This window comes from Mauremys reevesii, linkage group 3 (assembly GCF_016161935.1).
Source record: "Mauremys reevesii isolate NIE-2019 linkage group 3, ASM1616193v1, whole genome shotgun sequence".
Taxonomy (NCBI): Eukaryota; Metazoa; Chordata; order Testudines; family Geoemydidae; genus Mauremys; species Mauremys reevesii.
The window spans coordinates 165,435,884-165,461,105 of NC_052625.1; the positions used below are offsets into that span (position 1 = coordinate 165,435,884).

Sequence of the window (25,222 nt, forward strand, 5' to 3'; positions counted from 1 at the left end):
AACAGTATTTTTCAATTCATATCATATAAGCACTGTAGTGAAATCTCTTTCTTGTGAAAGAATAAGTTATAAATCTAGATTTTTTTTGGTTACATAACTGCACTCAAAACAAAACAATGTAAAATTTTAGAGCCTACAAGTCCACTCAGTCCTACTTCTTGTTCAGCCACTCACTAAGACAAACAAGCTTGTTTACATTTACAGGAGATACTGCTCCCTTCTTCTTATTTATAATGTCACCTGAGAGTGAGAACAGGCATTCGCATGGCACTTTTGTAGCCGGTGTCGCAAAGTATTTATGTGCCAGATATGCTAAACATTCGTACGCCCTTCATGCTTCAGCCACCATTCCAGAGGACATGCTTCCATGCTGATGATGCTAGTTAAAAAAAAATAGTGCATTAATTAAATTTGTGAGTGAACTCCTTGGGGGAGAATTGTATGTCTCCTGCTCTGTTTTACCTGCATTCTGCATATATTTCATGTTATAGCAGTCTTGGGTGATGACCTAGCACATATTGTTCATTTTAACAACTCTTTCACCGCAGATTTGACAAAATGCAAAGAAGGTACCAATGTGAGATTTCTAAAAATAGCTACAGCACTCAACCCAAGGTTTAAGAATTTGAAGTGCCTTCCAAAATCTGAAAGGGATGGGGTGTGGAGCATGCTTTCAGAAGTCTTAAAAGAGCAACACTCTGATGAGGAAATTACAGAACCTGAACCACCAAAAAGAAGAAAATCAACTTGCTGGTGGCATCTGATTCAGATGATGAAAATGAACATACATCAGTCTGCTCTGCTTTGCATCGTTATAGAGCAAAACCCGTCATCAGCATGGAGTATGTCCTCTGGAATGGTGGTTGAAGATGAAGGGACATATGAATCATTAGCGCATCTGGCATGTAAATATCTTGTGACACCGGCTACAACAGTGCCATTAGAACTCCTGTTCTCACTGTCAGGTGACAATGAAAACAAGAAGCAGGCAACATTATCTCCTGCAAACTGTAACCAAACTTTTTGTCTGAGCGATTGGCTGAAGTAGGACTGAGTGGACTTGTAGGCTCTAAAGTTTTACATTGTTTTATTTATGAATGGTTTTTTTGTACATAATTTTACATTAGTAAGTTCAACTTTCATGATAAAGAGATTGCACTTCAGTTCTTGTATTAGATGAACTGAAAATACTATTTTTTGTTTTTTTACTGGACACATTTTTAATAAAAAATAAATATAAAGTGAGCACTGTACACTTTGTATTCTGTGTGGTAATTGAAATCAATAGATTTGAAAATGTATAAAACATCCCAAAATATTTAAATAAATGATATTCTATTATGTTTAAGAGCACGATTAATCGTTAATTTTTTTTAATTGCTTGGCAGCCCTATATAAAACATTTATTTAAAAGCAGAGGATTAAAAACATTAAGAAATACAATATGTAGCTGTGTGACGGGGTATATCTACCCGGCACTGGCCCACCTGGAATTGATCACACAGTGGGCTGAAGAGGCCATGCCCCTTTGCCCCTGCTGGGCATGCCCTAGCTGGAAGCAGGATATACAAGGTAGCAGTCCTGCTCAGTCTGGACTGACTAAGGAAGAGAGTGGACGTATGCTGCAGGCTCCTGCCAGAGAACTGCTAGAGTTCCAGACTTCCGAGGCTGAAGACACGGCATCTGAGCTGGAACTCCCCTCAACCACAGAGGATCAGAGTGACAGGAGGTCACTACCCCCAAGGGAACTGACAGAGCCAGAATCAAGGGTAGGAGGCAGCCCATGGAATACAAAGATTGAAATGGGAAACCGAGCCTGAATCCAGAACTATAGGTTTCATAAGGCCCGGGTCAGGACCTGGTAGAGTAGGGTGAGCCTGGGGCCCCCTATCCTGCCCCACATTTACCGCTGAGTGCAGGCACATGTAGGGCGGACATGACTGCCCAAGGGCAGCTCCAAGGACTCTGGGCACTAGGCCACACTGCCCTGGGAGCAAGGGTGGCCCTATGGATTCTTGCCACTAGGCCAAGCTGCCCTAAAGACAGAGAGCACCCTAGTGACTCTTGTCATTTGAGCCATAGCTACTCCTTTGCCTCAATCTGATACCCCATGACAAGCTGTTACATAACCACACACAGAGTTATCCGACCTTAAAGTATCTGTTTCTTTACAGAGGTGGAAAAATTAAGGTAGAGAAATTAAGGCTAGCGTTTTCAAATTTGTATGTCTCAAATATCAGTAGTGCTGAACATCCAGGATGAAAGCCTGGCCGAACTGAAATCTGTGGCAAAACTCCTATTGACTTCAAGAGAAGCCAAGCATCACCTCCTGGAGCTCCCATCCAAGTAAATGGGACTAAAGTTGCCCATTGTCACCACAAGCAAATAGCAGCCATGAAGAGATTTCAGGACTCTTGATTCTTCAGCCTTGTGCTCAATCCACAAGACTATAGCGGACCAGAGCAATTTACAACTTTTGCCATGTAAGAGAATGTACTGTTTCCATATTCACTATAAATCTTATAAAAAAAAAAAGCCCCAAGTTTGTAATTCAGAAAGACTAAAAATAATATGAATGAAATCTACATTCAAGTATCATCTGAACAACTGAAGAATGTTTAGTCTTTCTTAAAATCTTTTAATGTTCCATTCCTTGCCAAACCTATCATTTATTGCTGGGGTTTTCAGGTAAATAGCTATAGGAATTAAATAGATCTGGGCAAGTGTTACCATTTGTGACAAAGTTCCTCCTCTACCTTGGTGGGTCCTGCGCTTATTTGGCAGATTTGCTCACCTCAGTGATCTTCCCCACAGTCTGGGTCAACTTCTCCTGTGTCTGATCAGGAGTTGGGAGGTTTGGGGGAAAACCCGGGCCCGCCCTCTACTCCGGGTTCCAGCCCAGGGCCCTGTGGATTGCAGCTGTCTATAGTGCCTCCTGTAACAGCTGCATGACAGCTACAACTCCCTGGGCTACTTCCCCATGGCCTCCTCCAAACACCTTCTTTATCCTCACCACAGGACCTTCCTCCTGGTGTTTGTTAACACTTGTACTCCTTAGTCCTCCAGCAGCACACCCTCTCACTCTCAGCTCCTTGCCTCTTGCTCCCAGCTCCTCTCACACACTTCCTTCTCCTCTGGCTCCCTCCTCCCTGACTGGAGTGAGCTCCTTTTTAAACCCAGGTGCCCTGATTAGCCTGCCTTGATTGGCTGCAGGTGTTCTAATCAGCCTGTCTGCCTTAATTGGTTCTAGCAGGTTCCTGATCACTCTAGTGCAGCCCCTGCTCTGGTCACTCAGGAACAGAAAACTACTCATCCAGTGATCAGTATATTTGCCCTCTACCAGACTCCTGTACCCCACTGGCCTGGGTCTGTCACACATTCTAAACCACAGTAGAACACCAACTTATCTAATCACTATCCCTATCAAAAAATAAGTCACCACCAGACTGATGGAAATTGTATTACCATAAAATGTATATTTTAATTAAGTTTGAACTACAAGGAAGTTTTACATAATTCGATAACTAACAAACCCATTAGGCTTCCCCTATCTCATGGTATATTAATGTTCACTGAAAATAGCGTATACTGCTGCATTTCCATTAACTTTTATTCACAGACGAGAAAACCACTAATTCTCTCCCTTGTGTTCAGCACAAATCTAAGACCTTGACATAAATGTCACTGATCACAAAGCACTATAAGATGTTAACCCAGTGTTTCTCAAACTGGGGTCACCGCTTGTGTAGGGAAAGCCCCTGGCGGGTCGGGCCGGTTTGTTTACCTGCCCCCTCCGCAGGTCCGGCCAATTGCAGCTTCCATTGGGTGCGGTTGGCTGCTGCAGGCCAATGGGGGCTGAAGGAAGCAGCAACCAGTAAGTCCCTCGGCCTGACTGCTCACACAAGTCTTAATGGTGAAAAATAATATGCGCAGGCAAAGGCAGAATTGAGGATCCATTGAAAATAAGTATCCTCTCATTGAAGTCAATGGGAATTTTGCCAATAACCAAAGGAAAGAGAAATATTTGGGGTCAAATCTTTCTCTAAGTTTCAAACTCTAGCATAAGTGTATCCGAGGGAAAAAAATTTTTTTTTCAAGGGATAAATCTTTTATGCAGAAAGCAGAACAGTTCTGTCACTATGGATATTGGATTACTTTTTGTCTACATGTTTCAGGAGAAAGGTCAAAGGTTTATTAGAGTTTTTTTCAGCATTTTAAAAAAACAGCAGTTTCCTCTCTGCTGGATCTAATCAATATTTGCATGTAACACTTTCAAACAATTACCTGGAACATAGGAACAAAAATAAAACGTATTAAACAATTTTGACTATTTCACCATAAACAGCAACAAATAAATTTTCTTGCATTAGAAGAGAATTCACAATCAATCCAAAATAAAAATGAAGGCTTTAATTTACAAAACATCAATATTTAATAAGCACATTGATTCACAGTCTGTTACAATTCTCCACATTAACTAATCTAAAAGTTTAAGTGGGACTTGTGTTTCACATAATTTTATATCTAAACAAATTCAAATCTTATACTTTTCATTATTCCTCCTTCCCTTTCAAATGATTTTAAACAACGGCTCCCCAGACTCTATTTGATCCTGCAGTGAAATCACAAGGCTGACCTTGTGACATCAGAAGCACTGCCAAAGAAAACAGTGACAATGGTAAATGCCAGATAACATCATTAGATCAAGCAGAACTGGAGTAATGAAAGTTCTTAACCAAAAAACAGATTTTCAAATAGCAGCAGGAGACAGAAAAATGTAAAGGCTCAGTAAATTGATTATATTTTCAAGTTTGCCAAAGTATGAAAGTTCCTCTTTGAGGGAATTAAAGCAGAGCGTCCCCAAAGAGATGCTCATTTTTGGATTTGGAGCTATAATTTCTAAGTTAAAATTCAACTAATATCAAAGCAATTGATATAGCTATCTAAGTTTAAAACCACACAAATGGAAAAAGCACCTTTGAGGTCCTTATGCTTATCTTGTAAAAACAAGATGTTAATTTTATGACCATTTTCTAAGCTTGGGTACATGGCATAAAACATATAGATCTCCATAATCATTTAGGTCTAAGCTTGAGACAAAAGCTATTTTTTTAAGATACACAATTGTGGGGTATTCCAGACCTTAAAATATTGGTACTTATTTTATTAATTAAGCCAAACCAGTAACCTGAAGTGTAGCGATACCATACCTACAGCTATATTTAAGATTCTCTGTCAACTTAGGGTTTTTTTCATAATTCATAATCAGCTATGTTTGCTGTGCACTAAAACTTTCCATGAAGTTTTTAATAATAAAATTTAGACATTCTAGCACTCTTTTGTAAAAGTCTAACTAAATTTACAAAATGAAATTAAGCTTATATGAAAAAGGTTTTTCCCATATTCAAAAGTCAAAAATATCAAATTTTAAAAATAGCATACCCACAGACAGTAATTTTTTGCAGGGAAATTCCTTTGGTATCGTATCATACTAGTATATTCTAATACCCGAATGATTCTAGCAATTTTTAAACCTGCTTAAATGATTATCCAGTAATAAAAAAAATCTGATGACTGTTAAAAATTAAGCCTGCAACATATTGAAAAACAAATTCTAAGTTGAAATTGGCATTACATCCATATCTCTTGGACTCACTCCTTCACCTCCATCCATACCAATGGCAATGCAAGTTTTCAACTTATATTTTTATGGGCATCTCCCCCTTCTAATTTTTAACTGCAATTTTATTTAAAGGTAGTTTTTCCACTGGTGGATTAAAAGGAATATAAACACTCCAAATTAAGAACCACATAATATGGACAATTTGTAAAATCACAGTACAATTAACCATGATAATACTGTTTCTTAGGATACACAAGAAAAATGGCACAGGGTATTTATAGTGTGCCAAATACCAGGAAAAAGAAGTTCACATACTTGGACTGCATTTTTTGAGCAGGATTTCCTTCTTTTCTCCTGTTGATTTTTCTGTATTTGTAGAGTCTGGAACAGTAAGTGGGTGTTCTTTTGGCTTCACTGCACCCATTTTGTCACTTTTTAAAGAATCTGGTGCCATCAACACAGTATTCTCTTCTGGTAGTCTAGTTTTTGAAAGACATGGTTTTCCTTCAACATGGCAGTCCATTTTAGAATTTAGTTGCACAAGCATTTTTAATGAATTATGATGCTGCATCTTTGAATTTTCACTTGAATGGACCAACTTACCAGTAGCTTGAGGGCTGCTATTCACGCTAGTTCTGCAGGATATTTTCTGAATATTTTGATGCAGTTTATTCAGAGGGCTAGAACCCAGGGCTTCTGCAGTCTCAGTGTTTACTCCACCTGACATGCAGTTTAAGGTCACACTTATTGTACTTTCTGAACATTCAGTTAGCTTGCAGTCACTCTCTGTTGAAACACCACTTGTCTTAACAGTTCTTTTCCTTTTTTTGATAAGAGCAGTGCACTGTTTATCTGACCCTTCAAATAATCTATCTTGTTTGTGGCTTAAAAAGTCTCTTTTGCAACTCACTTCAAGAGCACTTGGCGATTTCTGCTGAACTTGCAAAGGAAAGTGTCTTACTTGCATTTCACTTTTCTTCAAATTAGAAGGTGAAAAAAAGTCGTCATATGAAGCTTCCTCTATGTCTGATGACTTGTTACGAGTGGTCATTGCTAGAAGAAACTCATTTTCAGACCCTACCTTACATGATGAGGTGGTCAATTTCATATTATATTTTTCTCTTTTTGGTTTCCCCCTTATTTTGTATCTGACACTACAATCCCTTGTGTCAAAAGGAATATTTATGTCAACCAAATGCATATTAATAGAATCTTCACTGCTCACTAATGAATCAGACTGATTACCTGTGGTAACTGCAGCAGCTTCCAACTGGACCATTTTTTGGGAAAGAGTGATGTGACTCAAGCCTTTTTCTTGGAGAAAAGAACTTTTGGTTGAAACCGACTCAGAAGTCAGAGTATCTTCACCACTTTGATTTAGGTTAGGGGAGACTTCAGATTTTCTCTTTTTAGCAAATAGTTCACCTTCTAGAGGGCATTGCAAAATTATTTTTTTGTTTAAATGTTTTCTGTTAGATGATTTTGGAGTTAAGTTTACTTGGTCACTGCTGGAAAACAGAGAATATTCTGATGCAGGTGTTGAAACATAAATATCACTTTCAGCTGATGCTGGTTTCTGATTTTTGTATTTACAGTTTCCCCAAATGTCATCAAAACTCGAGTTTAAAGATTCACTGATGTGCTCTTCTGCAAGACATTAAGAACAGCAGTATAAACATTTTAACAAAATGGAATAGTACAAAGTAAAGTTAGTGAAGTATGTGAGAAGTTACTGAAATAATTGTCCAAGGATTTAGCCACTTAACATTCACACAGCTAAGATTTTCACTGAAATATTTAAAAAATGTATTTCTGTACTTTGTCTCTTAAACTATTACTTTATAAAGTGTTTGGTGGAAGAATGTGATAATTTTAAAAGAACCTTTTCAGAACTCAAGCAACCCAGGGCTCAGATACAGACTAGAAGAATGTTTGATTATTCTAGAACAGCTCTGAGAAACTTGGCATGATTTCCTTTTAGAAATCCATGTTGACTTTTCCCGACATAACATGTTCATCTGTGTCTGGTAATTATGTTATTTACTATATAGATTCAACCAGTTTGCATGGTAATGAAGTTATGCTTACAGGGCTGTAATTGCCTATAAGGCTGTCAAATTCATGGCAGTTAACTAAAGTGATTAACTCAAAACAAACTAACTCGATTAAAAAATTAATCATGATTAATCACAGTTTTAATCACAAATTTAAATTGGGATTTTATTATTGTTTATTACAAATAGTTTTGGATGTTTTTCTACATTTTCAAATATATTGATTTCAATTACAGCACAGAACAGTGTACAGTGCTTACTTTATATTATTTTTTATTATAAATATTTGCACTGTAAAAAACAAAAATAGTATTTTTCAATTCACCTCATACAAGTACTATAATGCAATCTCTTTACATGAGAATGCAAGTTACAAATGTAGATTTTTTTTTGTTTTGTTACATAACTGCACTCAAAACCACAACAATGTCAAACTTTAGAACCTGCAGTCCTACTTCATGTTCAGTCAATTGCTAAGACAAACAAGTTTGTTTACATTTAAGGGAGATAATGCTGCCTGCTTCTTATTTACAGTGTCACCTGAAAGTGAGATCAGGTGTTCACATGGCATTTTTGTAACCAGCATTGCAAGATATTTATGTGCCAGATATGCTAAACATTCATATGGGCCTTCGTGCTTCGGCCACCATTCCAGAGGACATGCCTCCATGCTGATGACACTCGTTAAAAAAATAATGCATTAATTAAATTTGTGATAGAACTCCCTGGGGGAAAATTGTATGTCTCCTGCTCTACGGTTTTACTCGCATTCTGCCATACCTTTTGTGGTATGGCAGTCTTGGATGACAACCAACAATATGTTATTCAATTTAAGAACCTTTTCACTGCAGATTTGACAAGACACAAAGAAGGTACCAATATGAGATTTCTAAAGATAGCTATAGCACTCGATCCAACGTTTAAGACTCTGAAGTGTCTTCCAAAATCTGAGAAGGACAAGGTGTGGAACACACTGTCAGAAGTCTTAAAAGAGCAACACTCCGATTTGGAAACTACAGAACCTGAACCACCAAAAAAGAAAATCAACCTTCTGTTGGTGGCGTCTGACTCAGATGATGAAAATGAATGTGCGTCAGTATACACTGCGTTGGACAGTTATCAAGCCGAACCAGTCATCAGCATGGAAGCATGTCCTCTGGAATGGCGACCGAAGCACGAAGGCGCATATGAATGTTTAGCATATCTGGCACATAAATATCTTGCAATGCTGGTTACAAAAATGCCATGTGAACACCTGATTTCACTTTGAGGTGACACTGTAAATAAGAAACAAGCAGCATTATGTAACCAAATTTGTTCGTCTGAACAAGAAGTAGGACTGAGTGGACTTGTAGGCTCTAAAGTCGTACATTGTTTTGTTTTTGAGTGCAATTATGTAATACCAAAAAAAAATCTACAGATGTAAGTTGCACTTTCATGTAAAGAGATTGCACTAGAGTACTTGTATTAGGTGAACTGAAAAATACTATTTCTTTTGTTTCTTTTTTACAGTGCAAATATTTGTAATAAAAAGTAATAATTTAGAGTGAGCACTGTATACTTTGTATTCTGTGTTTTGATTTGAAAATGTAGAAAACATCCAAAAATATTTAAAACAATAGAATACCATTTAACAGCGCGATAAAAACTGTAATTAATCACAATTATTTTTTAATCTTGTGATTAATCACAATTAATTTTTTTAATAGCTTGACAGCCCTAATTGAAAAGCTGGCCTCTAGAGTCTTTTTTTTTTTTTTTAAATCAGTGTTACATTAGCTATCCTCCAGTCATCTGGTACAGAGGCTGATTTAAATGATAGGTTACATACCACAGTTACTAGTTCTGCAATTTCATCTTTGAATTCCTTCAGAACTTCTTGGGCCTGGTGATTTATTACTGTTTAATTTATCAGCTTGTTCCAAAACCACATCTATTGACACCTAAATCTGGAACAGTTCCTCAGATTTGTCACCTAAAAAGAATGTCTCGGCAGTGGGAATCTCCCTCACATCCTCTGAGTGAAGACCGATACAAAGGATTCATTTAGTTTCTCAAAGGCCTTGTCTTTGAGTTCTCTTTTTGTATTTAATTCTCATTTTGCTTCCAGTATCAGAATGTTTGAACTACACACACAAAAGTTTATATAGCACTACTAAAAGAAAAGAGAACCAATAGTGAACAAAGACAGCAAGCCACAAGAACAAGGATGGGCATTTACCTCATGTAGTTTCTCATGCTCTTTCATCACAGTTCTTACATTTTACATGCTTTTCAAATCAAGGGGAGAACTTTTTGCTTACTTTTACCACTTGTATTCAAATATAAGCGTGTTTTCCCAAATCTCATAGGGATATTTATCCTTGCAACACATTAAGGATTGTGAAGCTCTCTGATATATGCTAATAAAAAGTGCTATATAAGAGAGGTTGTCTCATAGAAGTCAAAATCTGAGTATGTCACACTACACGATAATACAAACTATCTAGAATATACTATGGCTTTACTTAGCACATTTATAATTTTAAAAAATATATTTCACAGAACTTAAAGTTACATTATTTACCTGGCAGCAATGCACTCGCAGAACTGGTGACACCAAGAGGCTCTCCATATCCAGGCTGTGTTGAATTAATTGTAGATATCTGAGACATTTGTGAAGCTAAAAAATAATTTATGAATAGTTTATTACACTTTTTCCCCGATGAAAGTTTCAAATTTAAAATGCTCATCTATGCTAAGAGACAAATCCAAGAAGTCATTAACATAGTTACTGTGAGGCAAAACACGCACATACAAAATTATAAGCAAACAGGCCTGTGATATAATTGCAACCAATACCACTTTCTGATATATTGAACCTTCGTAAGTCAAGAAAGCTAAAATGCTTCAACCTGGCTATCTCAGTTCCTCCCTAAGTAACTTAGATACTTTTAAAGATTCCACCTTTAGGCGTCTAAGTATGGGTTTAGAAGCCTAACTTTAGGCTCCTATTTCTGAAAATTTTGGCCTGTGTGTATAAACAAGTTCACAAGTGCTTTGTTAAAGTATTGAAAGTTTAAATAGCTTTTTATTGTTAACAGTGAAGGGATCTTAGTGTGAAGTGAAAAGAGAAAATTATGCCACTAAGGGAAAATACAATTTTAGCCCTTGACACTGCAAACACTTGTGCATCTACTAAAATTTCAAGCACTTGAATGCTCCCATTAAAATCAGTGGGACTATTTATGTGAGTAAAGTTATGTATGTGCTTAAATGTTTGCAGGATCAAGGCCTTAATCTTCATTGTTTTGAATTCTGCAGATAGTTCTGTAAATTCAAATACCAGTAGTGGTATTTGCAAATAGTGTTTATCCTTTAGTTCATTGTAAATTTTAATATTACAAATAGCACAAACTTGCACAGCTTAATAGAGCCACAACCCAATTTAAACCTGTTTCTTTAAAAAATATTTAAATCGATTATTTAAAATTGGATCACCCAGTGCTACTTTGTATAGTAAATTAGTAACATTTAGATTGCTTATTACTTTTATTTATCACAAGCTCTCACTTTTATAGTGATCTGACATTAAGTGAATGAATAGAAATTAAAAAAGGAAAAAGCTGGTTTAGCTGGTCCAATTTTGTGGAATTTTTGTTCAAAACTAGAGGACCAGGCTATTACAAAAATCAACATTTTAACATTGAATTTGCTTCAAACAAATGTATTCCCATAAAAACAAATACTTCAAAATAGCATGTTTCTGGTATGAAAATATATATTTTGAAATCTAAAAACAAATCAACATTTGAGTCAAGAAATGTGATTAAATAAGATTTCACTCTCAAAGTGTTACTTGCATAATTCTACTGTGCATATCAGCAGAACCATTGCAATTTATGTCGTCTGACAATCACTGATTTCAGTTATAGTATGAAATGTCAGATAGTATTTAAATAGACATATTAGGGAATATTAAAGTAATAGCAGTAGCGAGTGGGAAGAATCTTTAAGAATTTCGAGTATTTCTGTGGTTAGTGGGAATGTTTTTAGTAGCAGGAACAAAAATGTTAAAATTTACCACGTTGCTGCTCATGACTGCAATGTGACAGAGTAGTATGTGGCTGGTTATTATGAAGTATTATGAGCACCACAGAATCAGAGAAATGTAGGTCTGGAAGGGACCTTGAGAAGTTAAAATCCAACCCCCTGCACTGTGGCAGGACCAAGTAAACCTAGGCCATCCCTGACAGATATTTGTCCAGCCTGTTTTTAAAAACCTCGAATGATGGGGATTCCACAATCTCCCCTGGAAGACTAATCCAGTGCTTAACTGCCCTTATAGTTAGAAAGCTTTTCCTAATATCTAACTAAACCTCTAGAGATGAAGATTAAATCTATTACATCCTGTCCTACTTTCAGTGGACATGAAGACCTTTTGATCACTGTCCTCTTTATAGAAGCCCTTAATTTATCAGGTCCCTCCTCAGTCTTCTTTTCTCAAGACTAAACATGCTCAGTTTTTGTTTTTTAACCTTTCCTCATAGGTCAGGTTTTCAAAAAGCTCCATGTTGTATTAGGACATCTATTTGGTATTACTTGCTGAACACATGACTAACCCTGTCCAAGACCAGGCTATTATGAGATATTCCAATCAGCTACCCAGAAAGGTGTGTCACATCACATTGGAGAATAATCTGAGACGTGCCCAAGCCAAAAAAAATCTCAGGCCACTAAATGGTTGTCTTTCAACTACCAGTTCTCCATGGAACAATGGATTCTCTACAGAGGAGCCCAAAGAAAGAACCTGGCATTGGCCACTGTCAGTAGACAGAATACTGGGCTGCATAGACCTTTGGTCTGACCCAGTATGGCCATTCTTATGTACTTATGAACAAGGCAAAGAGGGAAAGAGTTTCTCTTTGAAATAGATCATTCACCTCCACATGCAAAAAGTAATGGCCAGGCAGGAGGGACTCTGCCTAGCCTGATATGCCAACAAGACCTCACACTTTCAGACGGGTTGAGATTAGACTGGGGGGAGAACTTGTGCATCTCAGATATTCTGTCATTTTGCAAAAATCTATAACCCTAGTGCTTTTTCAGAGTAAAGTGACTGTGGTTAAAAAACATTCGTTGCTAAGCCTGTGTTCCTTGCCTTTCTGCTACATTCACCCTGAAAGCTGTGGCTTACAGTTAAACTGGTTGGAGTTAAACAGGCGGCTGGAGTCACTGGTTCCAGTGTTTTGGTAGCCAAACTGTGGAGTCCCAAGGAAGGGCTCAGACAAAAAGGTCTCAGCCTAGGAGTGTATTTTGGAGCCCAAAACTAGAAACAGATTAGACTCAACCCAGACCCAGGTGGCTTAAAAAAAAAAAAAGGGACCCAGCATTTGGGTCCACTTACAACAGACTGGTGACTGTCTAGAAAGGGACTAGACCGCGAACATGTAGCAACAGGAGTGCAGAATAAAATTCTTTAAATGGGTGGAGCAACAAAGTTCTGGCGGTGAACTGTAGGCAGATATTAGTACTAATACATCTGCAGATCCTAAATGACATATTTTGAAGACAGAACGCAAAGGAAAAAAAGCTCAATTTGTTACTTGTTTTCAACCCCCAAAATAAGAAGAGTCCAGGAGCTTGACCATGGGATATTTTCTGAAACTGGACTATTAATCTATGTCCATATTTAAACCACTACCGTGGCACAGTGACAGCACTTCTACTATACCACCGTAGCGCTTAAGAATAGACACTCACTACAGTGATGGGAGGGATTCACCCATCACTGAAAGGAATCCACCCCTCCCACTAGCCCCGAGAGGTGGTTGCTAAGTCGACAGAAGTATTCTTCCGTTGACCTAGTGCTGTCTACACTGGGGGTTAGGTGTAGCGATGTAGCTGAGTCGACCTAACCTTTTAGTGCAGACCTGGCCGTAGGACTGTGAGCATAATACCACTACTCTCCACCGTGCTTAGATCCATGCTGCCATCCAGAGTTAACTATGCTGCCCGTGTAATTTTTACCTCTAGCAAAAGAGGGTGCAGGGAATTCCAGAGAGCAACGGCCCTGATATTTATGGGTTCCACCAGTTGTTCACATCAGATTTCACTGAGTAAAGGGTAAAAACAATGGAGGTTCGGGGGGGGGGGGGGCAGAATATACTTCAATTCTATTTTATGATCATCATCTTGAAGTACCCAAAGTTCTTTTAAAAAAATGTAAGCTACTCTACAAACTATGAACTAGGATGACTTCATCTACCACTGAACTACTAATATTGGGTTGAAATGGAGCACAAAGCAATAATCAACAGTTTAGATTACAAGAAATATTGTAAACAATTTTAACTGCAGGAAGAAAGTAATTAAGTTGATATTTCACCAGCACCCCAACTTTTGCAAGAGGTGCCAAAGGTTCTTTAAAGACTACAAGCAGTCAAGACTTTGGTTTTACATATTCTCTGAAAGACAGCATCTCCCAACACTATGCTATGTCAGTAGTTCAACGCTCAGAGGGCAGAGCCCTCATTCTAATGGATTACTAGCACCTATGGGTTCCTTGGAAATCCCTTATCCAAGCAGTGACTTAACCGTGCTTGACTTGAATGATTTGAACATATAAATCACATGATTACAGGTTGTTGGACCAAGAGTCCTCGATTTGGTTTAAATATTTATATATATACCCAGTTTAAGTCAGGGTAAGTAGATGTTTCACAGCAACATAATTTATCAATTCAAAAGAAAATTACACAGTCCTGGAACGTGTGCAGGGCTAGCATCAACATAATTCAGCGAGAAAGATGGCAACCATTTACGCTTTTTAATAATTTCATAAGTCTTAACTCCTTACCAGTAGGGGAAAGATTTTCCCTTTTCTCCTTCATGTCCTTTATTCTCTTTTCCATTGCACTGCACTGATCTTTTATCTTATTTGTAGGGCTATATGCAAGTGAACCATCATCCTCAAATAATAAAACAGGTATATCGGTTTCTAAAAAAGTAATTGTAATTTGCAGTTAATATGAGACTTCCATATTTGAACAGAGCATGAATTTTTAAAGTACAAAGTTGTATTTTTAAATTCTGTTACTTTAAAACTACATTTCTACAATGCTGTCAGTACCGTAAGTTTAATAATGCTGAATTCCAAACAATTCCTTAAAAATGAAGTCCAATACTACTTTTTAAATTACTAAAAAGTAAATTCTTCTTTAATAATACTTGTAGTAGCTTTTTTTAGTTAACATAATGAGAATTCATATTATAACTTCAATTATAAAGTGATAAAAGTAAAAATAAGCTATATCTTATGAGTTCTCTTGAAACTTAAAACAACAAAGATATTTTGGCATTTCTTTTTGATGCAGTGTTTAATTTTTTACAATCTAACCAGAACTCACCGGTTGCTGTTTTTTGTATATCTAGTTCTTTAGCCATCAGGTCCAATTTTTTTTGTAGTCTTTTATCATTTTCTGGTGTTTTTTCAACAAAGTCTTTGGGCTGCATGCATTTGTGCTACAAGATTAACCACAGCATAAATCTCTCATAAATTAACTTGTACTTAATATTTCTCTATTTTATCATACAATACAATACTATGTGTATTATATGATCATTCTACATCATTTATGACTCCTGGTAAATCCCATTTAGTCAGCCATGGATAGACCATAAAATGTAGGGGGAAATTTCAATGAGAGTTTCAATATGGATTAAGGAAAAAATGATTTCAGATTTATCAGATTGACCAATAAGAAATGAGACAAAACCACTGTGGACATCCTAATACTCATTTGAAAATATGGAATATTTTAGACATTTTCAAAAGTGCCTAAACATATGTCTACACTGCATCTGGGAGGTGAGATTCCCAGCACAGGCAGGCAGACACGCTATCTCTGCTTGAGTTAGCATGCTAGAATATGCAGTGCATGTGTGTTGTAGCATAGGCAGCCACTCATGCTAGCTGTCCAAGCTCAGACTCAGTGGGTCGGGTGGTCTTGTACTCGGGCGTACTCAGCTGCCACTAGTGCTGCAAAGTCCACACTACTATTTTAACGCACTAGCTTGAGCTGAGCTAGCACAAGTCTGTCTACCTGGCCTAAGAATCACACCTCCCAACTGCAGCGTAGACATACTCTAAGTGATTTATGGCCCTAAGTTTCATTTTCAAAAGTAACTTAGCACCTAGGAGGCCAAGTATCATTGAAATTAGGAACATGTCAGATTCCCACACACAGTCATCCTCAAATCCCTACTCAAACAGATAAGCTTTGCCCAGCGTTCTGAAAGTTAGTAATTCAGACTCCCTTGGAACAAGGATGAGGGATGGGAAGAGAGATTCAAAATTAGGAAGTTTACTATTCTGTACATCGTTTTAAAATTACACACTCACTTTTTTAATTAGAAGGGGTAACCCTTCATTAGTGTATATTGCAGGAAATAATGATTCATCGACATGGGTACCAGCTTCTCTGCATCTGTACAATATAATAAATAAGCAGTTAATACATTTACTTTGTTTAGAAATAGAATTTAATTTAAAAATAGTAAAAAGGCCATACCGATTAGCCACAACAAATATCTAAATTAACAGAGAGAACAGACCTAGAAATAATACCTGAAGAGAAGTGGAAAACCCAAAAACTGTGCCTCTGACTCCTTAGTTGCCCAGCAGGCAAACAGCTCCTTACAAAGTCCAGCTGACATGACTTAGCTCTCCATCATGCCAGTGGCCTTGACCTGCATCTGGGAACTAAAGGTCTCCTCTGATCAGGCAGTGAACTTCTTTTGAAGTGCCTATAAATTAAGGACTTTCTCAGCAAGGGAACAGATTGTCTATTCTCTCAAACTAGGGTCCATAGAATGTCATGGGTAAGCAATAGTTTGAAAAGGAAGAGGAGATGTTTGCAGTCAGGCAGGTGAAGAGAAAGAGGCCCTTTCCCATCTTGACTTTCACTTTTAAACATTCCTCACCCAGTCTTCTCCCGGTTTCCTCACTCCACACACAGAGATTCTGTGAAGGAACTAACCCCTGACAAGGTCCATTGTTACTTATCCAGCTGACTTTGGCAAACATGCTGCCTCAACCCAGTTAGCTATGTTTCTTCCATTTTTCCTGTTGGGAATTTAACCTGAGACTATTGGGACTAAAATCTTTGTGAGCTGGGGTCCTATCCATCTGTAGCTGTGAATAATTTGAGGGAAGTTGGGACACCACTTTGGGTACTAATATAGAATACACTACATAAAACAAAGAGCTAAAAAACAATTTTAACCAAAAACAGTAAACAAGTTTCATTACTCTACAAATTTCAGTACCTAATAGAATTGACTATGGAAAAAAAATTATGAAGCATTAACACAGCACTAGGAACACTGCAATAGAGTAATTCAAATATGTGATTCTAGTGACACCTAGTGATCTTACATTTATAAAGTACACATTTTCAGAACTACAGTATAGCATGATTTGACTAATTTTAAGTTTTGGAGTAGAAAATATACAAACAAATTGCTTCAGGGCCACAGATTTGTTTTATGCAAAACGTGCAAATTCAATAGTTAATCTGAATTTACTGGGGTTTTCTGAAACATCAGGCAAAGGTGATTTCAAAAAACATGATAATCAATGAGCTTTAAACAAATGGCTATTATTAAATCCCAGATGCTACCACCAATGGAACATAACTAGACTATCTTAAATATGAAAAAGTTATATTAACAGCACTGAGGCGGAGAGAATTTAAACAAAAGTCAGGAAATGAAAACATTTGTCCAATTTACATAAGATCAGTTAAACTGTTAATAAAAGCACTTTTAATATTTAATATATGCAATGTGAATGAGTCACACATTTCTAAGAGAACATTGATTTGCATTTCCAAACAATTTGTGTAGAACTATGGAGCCTTAATGCTACATAAGTATAGTTTTTTAAAGAGACACGTTGAATTTAGAAATTTCAGTTCCCTGTAGCATCTGAACACCTTTTCTCCAAACTTAATTTGGGCATCTAAGATGAACTTGTGTTTAACACACAGAACTTTCAATAATCTAAGCAGAAATCAGTGCCAAGCAGGTTGAATCGCATAGCATCTCTGATGGAATATTCCATAAAAACTGGTGAGATAATGTTAACAGGGTAGACAAGACCTGGATTTCGAAAGCAAAAATAAGTGTTTTTCTGCTTAATACATGAAACAAAAACACTTTTCAGAGGTTCTACATATTCCACAAAGAATCATTTCTGCTTTCCTGCTTTTGAGTTATCTTTACTTTTTGGCATTTCCTGACTTTTCAAAGCTTAGCCTTGCAACTTTAACATTATTTTAACAGTATTTCTCTAATAGACTTGTAAGTTAAGTGGTGACATTATATTGAGCTCAGATACAAATAGAGGGATAATCCTCGCCCCAAAAAGCTTTTCAAATAAAATTCAGACTGATGAAACAAAAGAGCACTAGAGACGCATGGGTTTGGAGCGCAAACTGTGGTTTTGTAAAAAGCCTTTTATACCAAATCAGGGTCTCATGGAGGTACTCTATACATTGTCTGATGCACCTGTAGTGATGCTAGTCTCAGGAAACTCTCGCTGTCTGGGTTGAGAAATAATTGAGTTTTTCCCATACTCAGCACTTAGGTTTCCAGTATTTATGAAATTATGGTTGATCTGGGAGATATATTCTGCATCAGTATTTGAACTTTATTCAACTAACTGAATAGAAAATTGGCTGATTTCCTTCTGAATGACAGGAATGTGATCAATCACCATAGTCTCTTCTCCTTTTAGCTGTTCCGCTCAAAACCAGGCAGCTTAATTCCATTTTCCTGGCTATAGATGACATGGTATTTTATTCTGGGCCATGGACTGGTCCTTGTGATATAATTCCCTGTCCGAGCAGAGCAACCATAAGGGGTTCACCCAGATGCACGAGTTCCAAAAATTATGAAATACTTAGTGCTCCCCTCTGGCTGAGGAGACAGAGCTTCATTGTGGGCTGGCTCAAGTCTATGAATGAACCCCTCACAGGAAATAAGGACTATGACAAACCTCACCACCTTCTGCAAGTGTAAGGCTCATTTATTTAACCTGTCTTGTCTAACAAACTAATAGCAGCATGTGTAATATATAAGGCTATGTTTTAGTCACAGGTTTTTTTAGTAAGAGTCATGGACCAGTCACAAACAGTAAACAAAAATTCACAGCCTGTGACTCGTCCATTACTTGTACTATATACACCTGACTAAATCCTGGGGGGAGAGGGAGGCAGCCTGAGGGGTGCCTCGAGGCAGGGGCAGAGGCATGTGGCGTGCAACCCGCTGGTGGGGGGGTGGTGCGTGGCCCTGGCCCCCTGATGATGCTGGGGGAGAGGGGTTGGCAGGCTCCCTACCTGGCTCTGCACCTCGCCAGAAGTGGCAACATCCCCCTCCCTCAGCTCCTAAGCGGAGACGTGGCCAGGCAGCTCTGTATGCTGCCTCCGGCCTGAGTGCTGCCTCTGCAGCTCCCATTGGCCTTGAACTGCACCAATAGGAGCTGGCAGAGGCAGCGTGCAGAGTCACCTGGCTGCATCTCCACCTAGGAATGTTGCCACTTCTGGGGAGCCCCCCTGAGGTAAGCACGGCCCAGAGCCCTCACTCACTCCCTCCCACTCCCCAATGCCCAGCCCTGAGCCCTCTCTCACACCCAAACTCCTGCTGGTGCTGCAGGGGGACAAAGGGATTGGGGTGGCCCGAGACTGCCCCAGCAGTAGCCGGTGCAGCTGGCCTGGGGGCTGCCCAAGGAGCTCAGGCAGCCCCTGGCCTAGCTGCAATGGCCACTGCAAAAGTCATGGAGGTCCTGGAAAGTCACAGAATTCGTGACTTCTGTGACAAACTTGTAGCCTTGGTAATATATACATAAAAAATCCAGAACAAAACACTCCATTGTACAATTTCCTCCCCCTAAGGAGGTGAAAGAATAAACATGTGACAGATGTTTATCATATTGCTTAATGCACTACTGGAAGATGCTCAGATACTACAGTGATGAGTGTAGTCTAAGAACCTATATAAAACAGAACTTACGCTCTTAACATTGGAACCCCCCTGGTTGCTCTGCTCCCACTTCATTCTCTGGATTATTCAAAGAGAGCAAAAGGTGGAAACATAAATGTAGAAGATCCTCTGACTAGGTCTAAGACACTGAATCCACAGCAACAGCCCCTGGACCACATTTTTTTGAGAAAATATTTGAATTCTGTGTTTAGAAAGTAACCACATGCACCAGAAGGATTTTGACAAAAACTCAAGATGCTGTGGCTAACTGGAAGGGCAAAGTTCTGTATTTAAGTGTGGCACTCATAAGCAAAAGTGAAAAAAAAATTTTTTGTGCTGGACAAAATTGTCTATGACACTCAGAGGCTTGTGGATGACAGAAAACTTCCCTATGATATGGTTGTCTGGGCCAACTTCAAATTTGAACTTTTTCAAATGGCTGCTGAGAAACTTCCAAACGCAGGAGCAATCTACCCCTGCCAGATCTCATAGGAAACCAGATTAAATATGGCCCTCATTCTTTCTCCTGTGCAGGCACATTCTATATGGAGCTGATTTGTAGAAGCAGGGCAATTTACTCGGATTGTTAGAGCGGGCAGAGGGTAGCATACTAGAAGCTGTTCCCTAGGAAAAAGTAGACATTCTACTGTGCATTTATTCTGCATGATCTCTGTTGCCCATCTGTCCAAAGTAGTATTGGCACAGGTCTCTGAGAAGGGAGAGTTGTATGAATATTAGAGAATACACCATGAAATCAGGTTTACATTCACTTCACTTTTCAAAATAGAACCACGCTCTTCTTCTTTAGTATCAGGGGGGTAGCCGTGTTAGTCTGGTTCTGTAGAAGCAGCAAAGAATCCTGTGGCACCTTATAGACAAAACGTCTGTTAGTCTATAAGGTGCCACAGGATTCTTTGCTGCTTCTTCTTCTTTAGGGAACCAACATGCCTTAAAATAGAAATACCAAATGTACATCTCTTCAGTATGACCTCTCAAAATGGCCAGTCAGCCATAGTTTTGAGGGTTATTTTAAATATACAAAAAATGTATATACTGTACTTTTTTTCAGTTCTTAAAAACATAGTACTTGTTTACATTCCCCCTTCTCCTTTGAAAGGGTCACATTTTTAATATACAGCACTACTCACTTTTCCACCCAGAGTACAGAAACTAGTTTTACTCCAGTCTTCTGTGCCTTTCTCCATGTAGCCAAATGTCCTTCTTTGAAGACTACATGAGTCACTTGCTTGTTAAAAGTTTTTGAAACCTGCAGGATTATATGAAGTAGTATTAGATATTTCAGTTCACTGATCAGCAAACCTTCATGAAGCTACATAAAATAGTCAACTTTTATTGCAAGTAGTAATCCAGGGACTTCATAAAAGTTACTTTAAAGTAATTTTTTACAGTATGTTTTGTCAAAGATTGTTTTGATCTTTCCTTTCTCAGCAAGAAACATCCAAAAACAAGCTAATTCAAACCAGTATGTTACTAAAGAAGAGCTTTTACCACCTCAAAGCAAGAATTCCAACATGTAAGGTAGGATAAAATGGACTCAGGATTTCAAACAGAGCTTTGTTCTAGGCCACCACTTTAGCTCCCTGCTGTACCTTTATTTTCAACCCTCTGAATGCCTTGGAAAGCCCTAACTATGACTTCATGCATCAGGTGTCACAGGAGGTAGACCCAGAAACTAGTCAGCATCATCCAAAATGATCATAAGTGCATCACCATATAATATTAAAGTATGCACAAGGTTGAAGAGTTCTAATGTTACCTCTCTCTAACTGTTATTCATCCATATATAATTTATTTGTACTTTTGAAATGGCCTTCACAGCGGGCTGGCCTACACTACGAAACTAATCACACTTGTGAAGAATCAAGTTAGCTGACAAGAAAACAACTATATGGTAAGTGTGTATCAGGACAAGTCACTTTCAGCATCATGTTGACTAATCACAATTAAACCCTCAGGAACTGTATTACACGTACCACTAAATCATGATAATAGTTTCACCCAACTAAACCTTTATAAACATATAAACATAGTAAAATTTTGTAGTGAATACAAGCCAATGTTCAGAATGCAATTCAAATTGTTTCACCACTAACCATCTTTCTAATGTTCCACCCTTCCTTCATCTAAGTTACCGTATATACTCATTCATAAGCTGAATTTTTTTAGTAATAAAAAGGGAAGCACCAGAGAAGGAGGTCAGCTTATGAACGGGTATAGAGAGGGAGAGGTGGGACACAAACCCCTCCCCGCAACAGAGGCAGCACGGAGAGGCAGCACACCCAGCAGAGCCAGAAGAGAAGAGGCGAGACCAGAGTGTCTCCGCTTCTGGCCACACTGTTCTCCCCCCAGCCTCCGAAGTAGCTGCAGCTCCGGCCCCGCCCCACCGGAGCAGGTTGCTGCTGTGCCGCCCAGCCTGGCCCGCCAGAGCAGCTCCAGCCAGGCCAGAGACATCCTCATAGAACCACAGATCATTAGGGTTGGATGATCTCTTGAGGTCCCTTCTAGTCCAACCCCCTGCTCAAAGCAGGACCAATCCCCAAATCCCTAAATGGCCCCCTCAAGGATTGAACTCACAATCCTGGGTTTAGCAGGCCAAATGCTCAAACCACTGAGCTATCCTCCTCTGGCCCTCCCCAGGTAAGGTGGGAAGGGTTGGGATGGGGAGAGTGTGGGGGTCCCAGACTATGGGTGGGGTCATGTGGGGGGTGGTCACAGGGGTTACTCACCTGACTCCCAGCTTCTCCCCCCAAAAAAATTTCCCCACCAGTTGCTGTCCCAGCCCGTCAGGGTAAGCAGCTGGTGCACCAGGACACTTTGTTTACTTAGGTTTACCTCTGTGCCTGCGTATGGTCAAGGTAAACAAACTAAGCTGCCCACCAGCAGCTTATCCTGATGGCCTAGAAGCCAAAGTTTGCTGACCCCTGAATTATAGCGTCAGCTTATGAACAGGTTATAAAAAATTTCCATTTTTACTTATCCATCTTGGAGGGTGGGGGTCAGCTTATAAATGAACTGGCTTATGGATCGGTATATATGGCACTTAAATTTTGCTTTTGACAGGCTTGTAAATATTATTTAAGCCAAAACAAAAATACCCACGTAGCCCTCAAAACACATGCATTACTCAAGAGACTGCATGATCTTTCCGTCATCATCATCATCATCACCTCACCTCATCTTCTTTGATCTTTTATTGTTCTTGTCAACTTCTCTGAGGCAGGTACTCTGTTTAAGGTTCCAACCATGTGTATAGCACCACAATTAATCACTCTAATAGAGGATGCTGGAAGATTACTAGCATCTTGAAATCTTTTGGTGGGGTTCAAACTGACGCCAGTCTATCAGAAGACAGCTCATATTGGGAAAGCTGTATTGACCTATGCACAAATTATAGTGTTGGACTTGAAAATGAAAGAGCTTTTTGGGACATGTAGAGATTGAGCATCTGTCAACCAACTTCACCGTGCACCAGGGCCACTCATCTCAAAACACAATTAAAGACTTTGCTAAAAGTTTAGAATGTGTTTTGCAAATGATGAAGAAAGTAGGTGTTTAAAAATGTTTTTTATATAAGTTATCTCCCCAAATGACTAAGAAATCTGATGTGCAAATTTACTGCTGGCTGCCAGAGTGAGTGATATCAAAAGTATCATTAACAGATGGATCAAAAAGGGTTCAGAAGAATTTCAAACTGTATTTTTCTACTTGTGCTGTCATCCACTGTCAGAGAACCCTGAAAATCAGCAGCTCAGAATTCTCAAGACCTCAGTGTAATTATAGCCTGAACTGTCTACATGAAATAACACCTTCTTATTCAACAGATCTACTCCATGTTCATTGTGAGTCACCTTTGCTTTTGCGACAAATTATTATATTACCATGGACCTAGGAGCACTAGTCCTGGACCACATCCCCATTGTGCTAGGCACTGTACAAACAGAACAAAGATGGTCCCTGCTCCCAAAAGCTTACAATCTAAGTATAAGACTAGAGACAACTGATGGATACAGACATACAGATTGTTTCTTTGTACTCCCCACAATGAGACAACATTGATCTGCATGATAGGAAGTGGTCTGACCACACCAATGGTCTAATCATTGTCAAGTTTTTCACAGGCATCATGGCATAGAAGAATTTGAAGGAGGTAACTTTGGGAGCTCCTCCCAACCATGAGGGACAGCATAGTAGAAAGCATGAAGGTGCTTGTTTGAAAATTTAACAAGTGGGCAAGAGAGAATGGCATCATGGGCCAATCAGATGTAGTGACAACATCTTCATAGTAAAAGAAAGATAAAGTAAGGTGGGCATAGGTCAAGAAGGGCTTGGAAGTTAAAGCAAGTATGCAACAGAGAAGGCGAGGAATGCGAAAAGAGGAGCATGACATGCTCAGACTGGTTGGTCTCGGGGGTGTCTTCAAAAAAGCGGACTAAAACTCATAGAAGTGGTAGGTAAAGTCTGGTGGGAAGAATATCTAAGGGAAAAAGGAGTTCAGGAGAGCTGGCAGTTTCTCAAAGAGACAACATTAAAGGCACAACAGCAAACTATCAAGATGTGAAGGAAAGTTAGGAAGAACAACAAGGCCAATATGGTTTCATCAGGAACTCTTTAAAGATCTTAAAATCAAAAAGGAATCCTACAAAAAGTAAAAATATGGACAAATTGCTAAGGACAAATAAAGGATATACAAGCATGTCAGGACAAAATCAGAAGGCTTAAGACACAAAATGAGTTACTCCTAGCAGGGGACACAAAAGGAAATAAAAAGAGGTTTCATAAATACATCGGGAGCAACAGAAAGACAAAGGCAAATGTAGGTCCACTACTTAGTAGAGAAGGAGAGCTAATAATGGAGGACATCAAGAAGACTGATGTGTTTAATTCTATTTTGCTTCACTCTTCACTAAATCGGTGAATTGTGACCAGATACTTAACACAATTAATATTAACAAGGGGGAAGGAACACAAGTCAGAATAGGGAAAGAACAGGATAAAGAATAGACAAGTTAGGCCTGACCTAACTTTTAAGTGCAGACCAACATACCTATATTGACCATGATTGTGAAAAATCTAAACTCCTGACTGATGCAGCTATACCAGCCTAACTCCCAGTTTAGATACAGTCATGCGAACAGAAGAATGCTTCTGTCGACGTAACTACCATCATTGGGGGAGGTGGTGTTCCTCTACCAATGGAAAAAAAATTCTCCCGTTGGTGTACATTGCATCCTTCTCAGCCTAAGCTCTGTGGCTGTTATGGCAGAAGAGAGACTCCTCTCCTTCCCAGTCCCATATCGGGGTCTGTTGCGGTGGGGGGGGAGGGGGAGAGAGAGAGAGAGAGAGAGACACACACCTCCCCTTCCCAGCCCTGGGGCTGCTGCGGCGGCAGGGGGAGGGCACATCCATTGCATTAGAAAGGTAAGACTACTGATATTAAAACATGAGTTGTGTGCTTTTATTTGTAGAACAAAAAAATTTTAATTATTGTGGATTTTTTATA

General features: G+C 38.8%; 1 protein-coding gene across 19 annotated transcripts in view; it reads right to left on the minus strand.

Annotated features, from left to right (window-relative positions):
* MCPH1 (microcephalin 1) overlaps positions 1-25,222 on the minus strand; it is a 220,104-nt gene that overhangs the window by 182,181 nt on the left and 12,701 nt on the right. For 17 of the 19 annotated variants that reach the window (XR_005596592.1, XR_005596591.1, XR_005596593.1 and 14 more), the window contains 6 exons: positions 20,850-20,968; positions 16,061-16,145; positions 15,066-15,180; positions 14,516-14,656; positions 10,244-10,339; positions 5,939-7,270 (listed from right to left, as the gene is read on the minus strand). Coding sequence is in view for 15 of the 19 variants with exons in the window: in XM_039531738.1 (XP_039387672.1) it covers positions 5,939-7,270; positions 10,244-10,339; positions 14,516-14,656; positions 15,066-15,180; positions 16,061-16,145; positions 20,850-20,968 (1,888 nt within the window). In the remaining 4 variants the exon portion in view is untranslated. The remainder of the gene's footprint in view (positions 1-5,938; positions 7,271-10,243; positions 10,340-14,515; positions 14,657-15,065; positions 15,181-16,060; positions 16,146-20,849; positions 20,969-25,222) is intronic. The other 2 variants (XM_039531752.1, XM_039531746.1) reach the window with 2 other exon arrangements.